The sequence below is a fragment of the Balaenoptera acutorostrata genome, chromosome 3, assembly GCF_949987535.1.
Source record: "Balaenoptera acutorostrata chromosome 3, mBalAcu1.1, whole genome shotgun sequence".
In the NCBI taxonomy this organism is placed as follows: domain Eukaryota; kingdom Metazoa; phylum Chordata; class Mammalia; order Artiodactyla; family Balaenopteridae; genus Balaenoptera; species Balaenoptera acutorostrata.
Window position 1 is genome coordinate 71,026,421 of NC_080066.1, and position 15,259 is coordinate 71,041,679.

At 39.9% G+C, this 15,259-nt stretch overlaps 1 protein-coding gene across 7 annotated transcripts in view; it reads right to left on the reverse strand.

Annotated features, from left to right (window-relative positions):
- Nucleotides 1-303: 303 nt before the first annotated feature.
- DIS3L (DIS3 like exosome 3'-5' exoribonuclease) overlaps nt 304-15,259 on the reverse strand; it is a 34,730-nt gene continuing 19,774 nt past the window's right edge. For 6 of the 7 annotated variants that reach the window (XM_007166057.3, XM_057543635.1, XM_007166059.3 and 3 more), the window contains 10 exons: nt 14,488-14,657; nt 13,223-13,384; nt 9,854-10,101; nt 9,194-9,286; nt 5,990-6,523; nt 3,281-3,435; nt 3,003-3,181; nt 1,622-1,767; nt 1,023-1,197; nt 304-905 (listed from right to left, as the gene is read on the reverse strand). In XM_007166057.3, coding sequence (XP_007166119.2) covers nt 597-905; nt 1,023-1,197; nt 1,622-1,767; nt 3,003-3,181; nt 3,281-3,435; nt 5,990-6,523; nt 9,194-9,286; nt 9,854-10,101; nt 13,223-13,384; nt 14,488-14,657 — 2,171 coding nt within the window. In that variant the 3' untranslated portion in view covers nt 304-596. The remainder of the gene's footprint in view (nt 906-1,022; nt 1,198-1,621; nt 1,768-3,002; nt 3,182-3,280; nt 3,436-5,989; nt 6,524-9,193; nt 9,287-9,853; nt 10,102-13,222; nt 13,385-14,487; nt 14,658-15,259) is intronic. The other variant, XM_007166058.3, reaches the window with a different exon arrangement.

Genomic DNA, 15,259 nt, shown 5'->3' on the forward strand with positions numbered 1-15,259 from the left:
CCAATGCAACTCATCATCTGAAGAGAGGGTGGGAAGGGAGGTTTGAGAGAACAGACCTTACCCAGTGCACCCCACCCCGCTCCCTATGCCCTATCCCCAATTGGTGCTGGGGACAGCAGGGGTGACTGAGTCAAATGCGAAATAGGGAGTTTTAAAGTGGATACGTGGACAGGACGGAGCTTATTTTCTGAAGGTGACTGAAAAGTTAATCTGGCAGATGTCAGAGGGGCCTATGACCCAAATGGCCCAGTGTAGCAATTACTGGAAAAATTAATACTATAAAAGAATGGATTTGAGACAAGCTAACCAAAAGTCAATTCTGGGTTTATTAACAAGACCAGCAACATGATTTGCAGAGCCAGGATTCAGTATCTACTTATCTCTGAAAAGCCACTCTCCATAGTGACCTAACTGTACTTTATTTAATGCAACTTAAATTAATGATAAGAAAACATTTCACAAATATCTGAAATATCTACCCAATCCCACTCAGGGATTGGGTGACATTGGGTGACGCAGAAAATTATATCTTAATGTTTAAAAGAAGGTAAAACATTCACATAAGACAAAGGTCTTTTAATGAAGTAAGAAGAGTTTCATATTCCATAACTGTTGGAAACATCCAGGAGAGCTAGGTCTCTTATTTCCTCTAGAAGTGTGTACAGGCTTCTTCCCTTCGTTTGGCAATATTTTTGATAATCTTTCTCGATGACATTTACTTTGACTTCTTGAGCAAGCTGAGCTTCCTCCACAGATCTAGTTACTTCTTTCACTAAATCACTCTTTAGCAAGAGGGAACTCTGCTGAAAAAGTTCTGTATCTGGCATCATGTATGGTTTGTTGCTTATTATTTCAAGCCTTATTGTATCAGAATGGCAACGTGAGGCCTGTACAGATAATCTCACCTGTCATAGAGGAGAAAATGCATATTACTAAATCACAGTCTTTGTTCCTTGCAGTGAAAGCAATTCTTAACATAAATACAGACTTACTGTTACATGGTAATATAAATACAGACTTACTGTTACGTGGTCAAACAAATGGAACGTAACAGATTCCCCTCCTGTCGTGGTAGAGGTGATTTTGTTTTGAAATCGTTGAAGGGATCCTGGTTTCCATTCAGAATGGCCATCTGGGCTGCATGAGATCACCAAACCATCTTTATTTTTTAGATAAGCAGCACCTTTAATCCCAAACCTGAATCATTGTCAGAATAAAAATCCAGAGATATTCTTAGTATGCAGATTTTGTATACTTATCTAGAATGCTAGTTTTTCTCATAGATTAAAAACAACTTTTCCAAAAAAAAAAAAAAAAAAAGAACTTTTCATCTGATTTACCTCCAAATATCTATTTCATTGAGCAGATGGAAACAAAATGTTTTGCTAAATAACAAAGTAAAACTCTAAGACTGATACAGATGTACTAGATTCTAATATCCATTTATACTTACATAATGAATTATATATTATTACATTATGTACATATGGTAACTACAAAACAGTTGCTAAAATAAATGCTTTAATAAATTATATCTAATGTACCGTTTATATACCATGTCTATACTTTAAGGTTAACCATGATTTCTTAAGAAACAACTCTTGTGTTAGAAGTAACATACCTTGGTATAAACACAAGCACACCGTTTGTCCTAATTGAATAAATAACCCCATCAGATATGCAACGCTCCTCAGTTTCTGGGTCTTTGTCTTTAAAATACATGCACTGGAAGAGCTCTGTAGACTGCTTCTGAGAATGCTGTGCTGCCTGTAAGAAGAAGCACAACCCCAAAGCGTGATGATGGACTTCCCTGACATCCCCAGAAGAAACGTGATTCATATTCCCACAGAAACAATGTCTTTTAAAAAAGGCTAGGTTCTAGAAAACTATTAATACAAACATTCTTCTCTATTATGAATTAAGTCAATTTTGTGGGACCCTTTATCATTCCCTCAAAAATGTCTTAGAAACTTAATTCTTTTAAGAAAACAACTTGTTTGTTATTTAAAAACTGTCTGTAGTTCATTCAGGAAGAGGAAAAGTATCCAGGTCTATGTCTTACCTTTATTTTCAAGTCTGTCCTACCAAAATCCTGCTGGTAGAAGTGCAAATTAGAACTACTATTCTGAAGGGCAATTTAGTAATAGGTATGAAAGTTTTATTTGTGCAGCCCTTTTGACTCAGCAATTCATTATTACCAGGGATTTATCCAGGTAAAATGTGAGAAGTCTGTAAAAGTATATACACAAGGATGGTTGTAAACTAGATTGCCTGGAACAGTGCTGCCTAACAACTTTCTGCAATGATGGAAACGTTCTGTATCTGTGTTGTCCCATAGGTAGCCACAAGCCACACATGTCTGTTGGGCACGTGAAATGTGGCTAGTGTGACAGAGGAACTGAACTTTTAATTTAAACCAACGTGACTAGTGGCTATAATGTTGCACAGTATCAAACTAGAACTCTGGATACAGAAAATAATATTAAACATTTAGGTAGCTTCCAATCTTATGTATCACCAAATGGTCTAGTTCTAAGCTGTACAACATGGCCACTAGCAACAATATAAAATAGAATGCAAAGCAGTTTCTAAAACAATGATGTAACTATATTGACATTGTGTGCTATCAATAACATGTTAAGTGAAAAAAGGCAGATTTCAAACAGCAGGTATGATTGGATAATTTTATAAATAAAAAGCATGTCTAGAATTGTTATTATCTTTGGGTAGTAAGATGATAATCTTTCACATTTCTACATTTTGGGAAAAACATCTAACCCGTGGTAAATCTCATAAATCCACATTAAGTCACTTCAGAACATTTGTAAATGTATTGAGAGCTACTCAACAAACTTTATGATTTTTCATGTTATTTCATTGGTTGAAAGAATTCTAGAGTTTACTTTGCTAGAATATACGGTACTTCATTCCACTATACAATAAAGCTGATATTCTGTTAGCAAAAGAGATGATGGGTAAGATAATTAAAAATTCCCTCTTACTCGGTTTCTGTTGTTGATATGTCTGCATAATTCCTCAAGATCTTTGTTGCTGAACAAATCTTCCTTAATTTCCATTTTCTTATCTTTTGAAATGGCTGCCATTAACAGTCGGTGTACTATAATATCTGAGTATCTTCTTATTGGAGAGGTAAAGTGAGTATATTTATCTAATGCTAGACCTTCAAAAATAAACCAAAAAATCAAAATAAACAAAAAAAACATACTTTTTAAACAATTTGCTCAAGGTTATGGGCACACAGTAAAATTTTATCATTCACCATAGTGATGGAACTCTTCCTCGGCACATGATCCAGTGGAAAAATACAGTGCGTTAGACATGGCTTGTGTAGCCATTGATCGAAGCAACCAGTTGACAATGGGATCGTTGGGGTCATTTGCATTATCCAGAGAATCAGCCAGTGCTTTATTGGACCTGACAAAAAAATGTAAAAATTTTATTTAGTCCCCAGCAATGATTTACAAGTCAACCCTCTGAGAGGAACCCTTCACTCACCCTCTGAATACGTTCATCTGCCAGTAGTTAAATTTATTTTGGACACATTTCAGAAGCAACTTTTTTCAACTATAGAAATCTAGTTTGTTTCCATTTTTATTGTTATTAAAAATAATTGACTATGTTTAAAAAAAAAAAAAAAAAAAAGAAATCTAGTTTGCGGGGCTTCCCTGGTGGTGCAGTGGTTAAGACTCTGCCTGCCAATGCAGGAGACACGGGTTCGAGCCCTGGTCGGGGAGGATCCCACATGCCGCGGAGCAACTAAGCCCGTGCGCCACAACTACTGAGCCTGCGCTCTAGAGTCCACGAGCCACAACTACTGAGCCCATGTGCCACAACTACTGAAGCCTGCATGCCTAGAGCCAGTGCTCCACAAGAGAAGTCACCACAATGAGAAGCCTGCGCACCGCAACGAAGAGTAGCCCCCGCTCTCCACAACCAGAGAAAAGCCCGTGCAGCAACGAAGACCCAACGCAGCCAAAAAATAAAAATTAAAAAATTAAAAAATAAAAAGAAATCTAGTTTGCTTTTGAGGTTTAAAACAAAGAAAGTGTGTCAGAATTCAAATACATTTCTTTTCTTTTCTTTTTTCTTTGCCACACTGCGTGGCTTGCAGGATCTTAGTTCCCTGACCAGGGATCGAACCTCGGCCATGGCAGTGAAAGCGCCAAGTCCTAACCACTGGACCACCAGGGAATTCCCTCAGATACATTTCTTAAGTACTGAAGAGTAATGTGCTGAACTTATGAGATGAAGTTAATGCTCACCGTGCTCAGCACACAGTGGGTGGCCAGGTACTTGCTGAATTAAATTCCTAACACCCTTAACCTTAAACATCCTGTACAGGTCAAAGCATGGATTTTTTCTTTTTTAAATCAAGAATTATTGAGCCAGGGACTCCCCTGGTGGTCCAGTGGTTAAGACTCCATGCTTCGATCCCTGGTCGGGGAACGAAGATCCTGCATGCTGGGCAGCGCAGCCAAAAAAAAAAAAATTATTGAGCCAGAGAGAGTTAAAAAACAAAACAGAACTAAACCTGAGGTACACAAGTAAAAGAAACCCAGAAAAAGAAAACCTTTTTCTTTTTTTAAAGAGGGCGAGAGGAAGCATTCTATTTACTTACTTTTAAGTAGTTTTTTAAAATCCAGGAAATATAGAGTTATAATAACAATTTAATAATATACTATATAATTCAGTTCTGTACCGTAGCCTGCCAAGAGAAACGGGGAAGGAGAACGGCGGATGATGAAAGGAGAAGCAATGTGACAGAGTGGGCACTAATGTGAGCTTTCGAGTCTGACAGACATGGATTCCAATCCCGGCTCTGCCCTAACCAGCTGCTAAATTATCGGCAAATTAACCTCTCCAGACTTAATTTCCCTATCTGTAAAATATGAATGAACGATCCAAGCTAACACCTGAAAGCCCTTAGCATGTGCGTCTGGCACGCACCCAGAGCTCAACCACGGACTAAACCAGTTAAGAGATACTATCACCTAAAGAGAGAGGCAAAAAAAATCCATTTTCATAAATGAATAAAAGATATATTAATTAGCACCTGTTACTGACAAAATATTGAAAAAAAGAATCCCCTTTATACATCTTTTTAAAAAAAATTAATTAATTAATTTATTTATGGCTGTGTTGGGTCTTCGTTTCTGTGCGAGGGCTTTCTCTAATTGCAGCAAGTGGGGGCCACTCTTCATCGCAGTGCGCGGGCCTCTCACTATCGTGGCCTCTCTTGTTGCGGAGCACAGGCTCCAGATGCGCAGGCTCAGTAGTTGTGGCTCACGGGCCCAGTTGCTCCGCGGCATGTGGGATCTTCCCAGACCAGGGCTCGAACCCGTGTCCCCTGCATTGGCAGGCAGATTCTCAACCACTGCGCCACCAGGGAAGCCCTATACATCATTTTTAACAGGGAAAATATTTTATCCTGGAGGTGGGGAGTAAAAATGTCTCATTCTACGGAGGAATGGTATAAATTTACCATCGGTGTGGTGCCTTATGATATTGCCACAGAGATAGGCTGCATTTTTAAAGTATTGAAATAGAGGATTAAGTCTTCGCATTTGCCTAAGGGGCAGATGAAATTAAATTAAGGATAACAGGTTCCTTATTTTTATATTACAAACTGTAGTGGGTCAAAATTACGCCTAAATAAACTTGTTTTAATTTGAAGCCTCTAGGGAATTCCCTGGCAGTCCAGTGGTTAGGACTCTGAGCTTCCACTGCAGGGGGCATGGGTTCTATCCCTGGTTGGGGAACAGATCCCACAAGCCACGCAGTGTGTCAAAAAAAAAAAAAAGAAAAAAAAAATTGAAGCCTCTATACCTACATTATAGTAAATGAAGAAAGACAAGAAGTTTTCTATTTTTGGTCAAAGATCTGGCTGTCACATTTTAAGAACTACTGTAAGATCAATAAGTGTACAGCATCCCCTTCCAGTTCCCTACCCCCTCAAAAGAGGAATTACCGTGTATCTATGAAGAAGCCCTTTGCTTTAGCACACTCTCGGAGTTCAGAAAAAAACTCCTGGTGTGGAGGAGGGTGCCGGCGCAGCAAGGCCTGGTGAGGGAAGCTCTCCCAGATCTTCTTGGCTACCCAGTGGTTGGCCAGGATCATGCATTCAGCCACCGTCTCATGGACTTCCAGGGGCTGCTTGGGGATGAGGTCGTGAATGTTCTTCTTCTCGTCGAGCTGGATGCGAACCTCTACCCCTTCCAGCTCCAGGGCTCCGCATTGGTATCGTTTGGCTCGGATGTGACGGGCTATGTCCGTCAGCTTTCTGATTGCCCACAGTAACTCCTCTAGCTTGGCTTGTCGGCTCTTCTCATCCAGGTCCCTGAATTCTGGAATATCATCAACAATGTCGACGTTTCCGTCCAGTAATTTTTGGGCTGCTTCATAAAATAGTTTGTAAGCTGATCGAATAATGGTTCTGCTGTACCATACTTCCTTAATTTCATAGGAGGTTTTATCCAATTCCCACATGATGCTTACAGCATACCTACAAAACCAGTCACACTCACATCATTATTTAATTCTTCCATTTTTGAAATAAACAGAACTAGACCCTAAATGTAATGAAAAAAATGACATTGCTACAGGGTTCTGGTCTGATGTTTCAATCCAACACTCCACTGTTAAATCAAAAGATATTTAACATTAAAACAAGGTTAGATTAGGTTCTGGGGAGCTCTGAGCAAATCTGAAATAAGTTCACATGGAATGTTACAAACCTGACTTTACGGTTCTCCATTTTCCTTAGAACAGCATAGCACTGATAGAGTTAAGTCTACTGGGCTTGCTAGCAAAGAAGAGCAAAGCCTTTCAAATGCTACAGAATGACACTGAACTAGGATATCAGCCTTGATGGTAGGTTCATTAGCAAAAAGTTCACTTAGTAAAGAATCACTTTACCACCAAATCACTCTAACATTTACAACTCATATAAAAAACACTGGGCTAATTTCTTAATGTATAAAGAGCTCTTATATATCAATTACTAATAGATCAAGAAAGCAAAAGAAAAAGGGGCAAGAAACATGAAATAGTTCACAGAAAAGGATATACAAATGACTGTTAGGCATACAAAAAAATGTTTGACTTTACTCATAGTAGAAAAATGCAAATCAAAACCACTCTAAGATACCATTTTTATTTTTCAAATTGGCAGAGACAAAAGAAAAATCACAACATATTGTGCTGGCAAGGCTATGGGGAAACTAGCATTCTCATACATTGACGGAGAGAATATAATTGGTATAACCTCTGTGGAAGGCGATTTGGTTATTATCTATTTAAACACAAATGTATATACCCGTTGACACAGAAATTCCACTTCTAGAACTTTATCTTCCAGAGATACTGTACTTTTAAAAATGTGAAATGAGTTATATTCCAAGTAATTCAGTACAGTTTTGTTTATAATAGCAAAAGTTTGGAAACAATCTAAATTTCCACAGATAGATAACTGTTATTAATATGGAATGATTTCCATATTAATGATCTCCAAGATACATTGTTAATTTAAAAAAAAAACAAGGTCTGAACAGTATATATATATATATATATATATATATATATATATATATACACACACACACACATACATACATATGGTCACCATTTGTATAACAAAGAAAGACCACATGTCCATAGGTACGCATGTGTGTGTGTGTGTTCATTTTTGAAATAATAGAAAATATATATTGGTCTTTGTCCCTAGCTCTTGATACAGGGCTTCTGAAACCCTTGTAATTTCCTGGGAGATAGGAGTGTCTTTTGTTCTAACGAGGAGACTCTGGGTGGGCTCCTGGATGAGGGCTGGTCACTGGAAAGACCAAGCCATGATTAGAAGCTTTCAGCCCTGCCCCTCATTCTCCTGAGAACGGAGAAGGGCTGAAAATGGAGTTACTGATCGATCGTGCCAATGTGATGAAGCCTCCATAAAATCCCCAAAGCGTGAGGTTCGGCGAGCTTCTGGATTGGTGAACACATGGAGGTGCTGGGGAGAGTGGCACCCTTGGGCCTGGAAGCTCTGTGTCCTTCCCACATATCTTGCTCTACACATCTCTTCCATCTGGATGTTCATCTGTATCCTTTATCATATACTTTTATAATAAACCAGTAAATGTAGGTAAACTGTTTTCCTGAGTTCTGAGAGCTGCCCTAGCAAATTAATTGAACTTGAGGAGGGGGTCTGGGAACCTCTGATTTATAGCCAGTTGGTCAGAAGTACAGGTAACAACGTGGACTTGCAACTGGCATCTGAAGTCTAAAGAGGGGGTCGTGGGAACCTCTAATCTACAGCTGGTCATTCAGAAGCATGCTGACAATCTGGGCTTGTGATGGTGTCTGAAGTTGAGGAGTGGGGACAGTCCTGTGGGACTGAGTCCTTTACCCTGTGGAAACTGATGCCATCTCTGGGTAGACAGTATCAGAACTGACTTAAATTGTAAGACACCCAGCTTGTGTTGCAGAGAACTGCTTGGTGTAGAGAAACACCTCCACACATTTGGTGACCAGAAGTGTCAGATGTGATGTGTTCCCTGTAAAGGCAAAGGAGACTCACAGGAAAGAAAGACACAGCAGGGAAGAGCTGGAGTTTTCCCTACATAGGAAGGTGGAAAACTGAGGGGTTTTTTTGTTACAGTATTATGTCTAGAAAAATACAGAAGAAATTGGTAACTGACAGAAAGTGGCAGGTGGGAGCCTTTCACTAAACATCTTTTCTAACGTATGAATTTTGGGCTACATGGTTTTATTATCTATTCAAAGACAGACATAAACTTTACAACAAATAAACAAAAAACTCCCTAAGATCATGAGCCTCATGCAAAACAGCCTCAACCAGGGAACACATATGTGCAAAGGTATATACATTTGTTCCTAGACTTTGACTTTAAAAAGCCAACAAGAGGGAGAAGCAGCCTCACAGCTAGCCAGAAAGAAAAGAGAAAGAGGAGCGGAAGGGAAGGGAAGGTGAGAGAAACAAAGCTGCCCCCAAATAAGTGGTGCAGCAGGGTGTAGAGGATGTAGAGGGAAAGCAGGGGTGGGGAGGCGGGCAGGAGAGTGTATCAGAAAGAAGACGAGGAAGAGGCCACAAGCGAGAGCCACTAGTCACCACAGAAGGGGCAAGACAAGCTCTGATGATAAAAGTAACGAACAAACTCACCTATCAACGCCTCCCAGGAGGGAGCACACATCAGCGCTGAGGATGGAGGGCAGCATGTCATAGCGACGGTCCGCTAAGTAATAAGTGGTGGCCCTGTGAATGACACATATGTAGGCACATGACCTTCAGCAGCAAGAAGCAGGACTGCTGACGGTACGGGCTGCAGTGAGGAAAATGGCCGAAAGCTCAGCATAAACTCCCCAAGGCTGTTGCTTTTTCATCAAGTGCAGCAGACTGGGTAATACAGCTATTCCCATGTTCCCACTTTTCTAAGTGATACCGCTTTGGGCTGAATATTCTTCCACTGATATAAAAGAGAAAGAAAAAGTGGTACGAATCTTAGTTGTACAAGAAAAATTAGAGTGTAATGATCAAGTAATTATATAAAATAGGATATTACTACATGAAAAATTTAACCCATTTCAATTTAGAAGGAAACAACACATGAAAAGATTCTGTTAAAAAAGGAAAGGTAAATTGATCAAGGTACTACTTTTCTAAAGGAAAAGGGGAAGTGGACCTCAATTTTTTTTTTTTCCTGGAAGAGATCTTCAGAATTGTTCCCAACTGTGAAATCTTTGTTTTAAAAATCTGAAACTAGCAGTTACAAAATACATTACAGTCATACATAATTGCAGTGCTGATTTCAAACAGCGTTACCTTGTTCTAGCTTCAATATCAATATAAGAATGCGATGCCACAAAGTGCGTCACGTCTGCGATGTGGACCCCGAGCTCTAGGTTGCCGTTATCCAAGGCTCTGACCGAGAAGGCGTCGTCCACATCTTCACAACCTCTGGGGTCAATGCTGAATACCAGATGGGTTTTCCTAAGGTCTTTACGTTCTCGTTCCTCTTCGGAACTCACCTTCCAGGGATTTTCGGTTGTGTTTACTGGCATCTCACACATCTGTACAAGGAAAGTCCCCAAATTCAGCAATTCATGCACCAGAAATTTCCTATAAAAATCCACTCTCTAACATTCTCAATGTGACCTCATGGAAACCCCATTAATTACCCATTACCTTCTGCAATTAACCTATGTTTGGTTTTTTTTGAGCAATAATTATTTATTAGGTGCCTAATATGTGTCAGGAGCTGTGCTAGGCTCTGGGAAGATGGGAGTCAATAGGAAAGACACAATCCCCATACCCCTGAAGGCGCTAGAGTCGGACAGGAAATGTCCCAGGGTGCTTACAGCCTCTTTAGTTGTGGAGGCTGGAGAAAGAATGAATGGGTGGCTTATAAAGAGTACAATATCCACCCCATTTCCAAATGATCCATTTGAGCTTTTAACTCAAGTCAAGCCCGGATAAAAACCAACATGTCCCAAATATTAAAAGCATATTCCTTTTTGAAGCAGGATCAATCTCGAGCATTTTCTCTGCATTATTACCTGTTCAAGCCATCAATTTGCAGTTAAGTAGGCTAAAAGGGAAGAATTCTAGTTCTGTGAAGTCTAATCCACGCTTTATTTTGTTTTAACATTTTCACTAAGCTGTCAAAACAAGTCAACAAATAATTTCCAGATACTAATGGTTAACATAAAAATTTAATAATGTAAAATATTCTAAAGTATTTTACTATTGTAGCCACCATTCTGTCAAAAATTATAATGAAAATAAGAATACCCATATGCTCTTTTTTTTAAACATCTTTATTGGAGTATAATTGCTTTACAATGGTGTGTTAGTTTCTGCTTTATAATAAAGTGAATCAGCTATACATATACATACATCCCTATATCTCCTCCCTCTTGCGTCTCCCTCCTACCCTCACTATCCCAGCCCTCTAGGTGGACACAAATCACCGAGCTGATCTCCCTGTGTTAATGTGGCTGCTTCCCACTAGCTATCTATTTTACATTTGGTAGTGTATATATGTCAATGCTACTCTCTCACTTCGTCCCAGCTTACCCTTCCCCCCTCCCCGTGTCCTCAAGCCCATTTTCTATGTCTGTGTTTTTATTCCTGTCCTGCCCCTAGTTTCTTCAGAACCTTTTTTTTTTTTTTAGATTCCATATATATGTGTTAGCATACGGTATTTGTTTTTCTCTTTCTGACTTACTTCACTCTGTATGACAGACTCTAAGTCCATACACCTCACAAAAAATAACTCAGTTTCATTTCTTTTTATGGCTGAGTAATATTCCATTGTATATATGTGCCACATCTTCTTTATCCATTCATCTGTTGATGGACACTTAGGTTGCTTCCATGTCCTGGCTATTGTAAATAGAGCTGCAATGAACATTGTGGTACATGACTCTTTTTGAATTATGGTTTTCTCAGGGTGTATGCCCAGTAGTGGGATTGCTGGGTTGTATGGTAGTTCTATTTTTAGTTTTTTGAGGAACCTCCATACTGTTCTCCATAGTGGCTGTATCAATTTACATTCCCACCAACAGTGCAAGAGGGTTCCCTTTTCTCCACACCCTCTCCAGCATTTATTGTTTATAGATTTTTTGATGATGGCCATTCTGACTGGTGTGAGGTGATACCTCATTGTAGTTTTGATTTGCATTTCTCTAATGATTAGTGATGTTGAGCATACTTTCATGTGTTTGTTGGCAATCTGTATATCTTCTTTGGAGAATTGTCTATTTACATCTTCTGCCCAGTTTTGGATTGGGTTGTTTGTTTTTTTGATATTGAGCTGCATGAGCTGCTTGTACATTTTGGAGATTAATCCTTTGTCAATTGCTTTATTTGCTACCCATATGCTCTTTTTTTTAATATAAATTTATTTATTTTATTTATTTATTTTTGGCTGCATTGGGTCTTCATTGCTGCGCGTGGGCTTTCTCTAGTTGCAGTGAGCGGAGGCTACTCTTCGTTGCAGTATGCATGTTTCTCATTGCAGTGGCTTCTCTTGCTGCGGAGCACGGGCTCCAGGCTCGTGGGCTTCAGTAGTTGTGGCACACTGGCTCAGTAGTTGTGGCTCGCAGGCTCTAGAGCACCGGCTCAGTAGTTGTGGCTCACGGGCTTAGCTGCTCCGTGGCATGTGGAATCGTCCCGGACCAGGGTTCGAACCCTTGTACCCTGCATTGGCAGGCGTATTCTTAACCACTGTGCCACCAGGGAAGTCCTTGCTACCCATATGCTCTTGATGGCAATGCAAACTGGCCCAATTTTTCTGAAGAACAATCTGCCAATTCATAGCAAAAGCTATTTAAATTTTTTATGCCCTTTGACTTGGTAATCTCACTTTAAAGATTACATTCCAAAAGAAGAAAAAAAAGTAGTATTTATGAAATGTTTGAAGTGGCACCTTTTATAATAGTGAAAAATTAAAGAGCCCAAACGCTCAGCAATTGAGGAATGCTTAAGCAAACTAGAGTACATCACTATAGAGTAATTGCCATCACTATTAAAAATAAGTAGGCTATGTCAATACATAGAAATAATTTTAAGTGAAAGAAGCAGAAAATAGCCTGTGCACACTATGAGTATAGCTATGCAAGAATAATAAACAAGATTTACGAGGATTTTAAAAGATCATAAAGTGATGAAAATAGCTGATGTTTTATGTTCACGGAATTTTTGTTTTCTGTAAAGGTTACAAAAACAGTTTCATAATGAGGATGATTTTTTGACCCATGGGTCAGAGATGTATGGAACCCAAGAAGCTGCTCCCTGCAGCTTTCTGCAGGCCTCTGGTTGAATGATTATGACAGGGACCAGAGCCCAGTTGGGTCTGTAACCAGGTACCCGTGTAGTTACAGGGAATGGATGTATACTGACTGTAAGACACTGACATACCATTTGTAAGCACAGTAGGAAAATGTAAAAATTTGAGAGCTGTGAGGCTGCAGGAAACTAACTCTGCACTTGAAGCAGACTTCCATCTGGTTCAAACACAGAATAAAGAAGAGTGAGATTTTTCCATTATCTGTGGTTTTAGACAGTGAGTTGTTACATAGTACAAAGATTTTTCTTTCTTAATGACAAAACGGACAACAACAAAAGCAAAAAAAAAAAAAAAAGTAGAAAATGTCTTTTATCAGAACAAAGGACTGGGGGAAGTCTGACCTGGGCTTCTGAGAAGGGGACAACTGAAATGCTGTTCTCCACCAGGATGGTTGCAATTTCCCCTTCCAGATCTCCGATTCTTCCTAAAACACGCACAAAATGTCCACTCGGATACATGGATGTCGACTCCCAGGAATCAATGCGCACAACCACCCTGAAGTCCTGAACAAAGAGGGGGAAACATGAGCCCAGCACCAGGAGTCAAATGGGTCAATTAGTGGCACCAAACAAATGAGTGATAAACAGCATCAAGCTCCAAAGAGAGTGGCCAATTTGCAAATAGCGGTTTTTCTTTCTTTTCTGTTCTTTTATTGGGTTCTTCCTGTTTTACTAAATTGCCAGATGGTAGGTAAATGCTTAGTGCAATGCTTTGAAGGGAGGCATTACCGCTCCGCACCAAATAAGTGGGCTGGAGAGTGTAGCCTGAGACAGAAAGCCAACTGTGACACATTCAAGTTAACATTTGTGACACAAGGGAAAAACCCAATTATGCATAGTCCAAATTAAATTTCAAAACAAAAAATCTCAATGTTTTTGTGTGTGGGAGTTACTTTCTAATTTCTTTAAAGGTACTTTCTAATTTCTTAAGACATCTTTTGGTGGAGAAGAAGGTTATCCGTATGAACTGAACCCCACTGCCCCCGGATTCCAGCAAACCATAGACATGGAAAGCAATTGTTACAACTGGCCTCAGAGAGCCTGCGTGAGGCTTTGGGATGGAAAGGTACACAACGGTTACTGGCTGGGGACATCTTGCTTCAGTGTCTTATTTACAAACTGCAAAACATTGGGCAAATCAAATTGGGCGATGCCTACACCCTTCGCCACAGTAAAGGTTAATTTCTAACTTGCTTGTTTATGTCTTCTCTCCAGGGCTCTATTCCTTTAAGGATAATCGATTCTGTGAAGTACCACAATATCATCCCTACAGGGCAGAGCCATCGTATTTCTATATCGCTTGCTGAAAGAAAGCTTGTTAGTGTTGGCAAAGTGTATCTATTGAAAAGTTTCTGTATTGGACAGCTGGATAATGGATGTTCTCTCTAGCTGTCCTACACAGCTCTTTCTAGGACGGTTTCTCTCTGGCCTTCATTTATTAACCAAGGACTACTTAACAGATGGTTCTATATATTTAGAATTTTTTGGAAACAGGATCTCAGAACGCCAGATGCCATCAATAATTTATCCCTTCCTATGCAAAGGAGTTAACAGTTCCTGGTACCGCTCAAAAGCTGGCAAAGACAAGAGGCAAAGAGTAAAGGTACCTGAAGGGCTTCTGCTTGCTGAGTGCTAATTCGGATTTTGGGAATTCTGTAATCCCAAGGTATAACTAGGATTTTCCGAGCATTTTTGCCCTGCGATTGGACCTCTTCTTTGGATGGAAATGTCACCACATAATCCCGCCAGTTCTTCTGAAGGATGCCCACCACTCTGCCTTTGGGAAAACAAAACAAAATAAAGCCTTAACTGGTAAGATGTCACCTATCTGGACTCTGACCAGTTCAGCAGTGAGGAAGAAAACAGGAAATGCAACACCCCATTTTTTCAAGCACATGCACACAAGTTGAGATATGCTTAAACATTTGCCTTCCTTCTATTTTATTATTAAATGGATCATTTTTTTAAGATAGATAATTTTTTAAATTAACATTGTCCGTGTGCCCTTTCTTTTGTGGGGCCTGGTGTGACATTTATTTATTTATTTTTAAAATAAATTTATTTATTTTATTTATTTATTTTTGGCTGTGTTGGGTCTTCATTGCTGCACGCGGGCTTTCTCTAGTTGCAGCCAGCAGGGGTGACTCTTCATTGTGGTGCGTGGGCTTCTCACTGCGGTGGCTTCTCCTGTTGCAGAGCATGGGTTCTAGGCGCGTGGGCTTCAGTAGTTGTGGCACTCGGGCTCAGCAGTTGTGGCTCGCGGGCTCTAGAGTGCAGGCTCGGTAGTTGTGGCGCACGGGCTTAGATGCTCCGTGGCATGTGATATCTTCCCGGACCAGGACTCGAACCTGCATCCCCTGCACTGGCAGGCGGATTCTT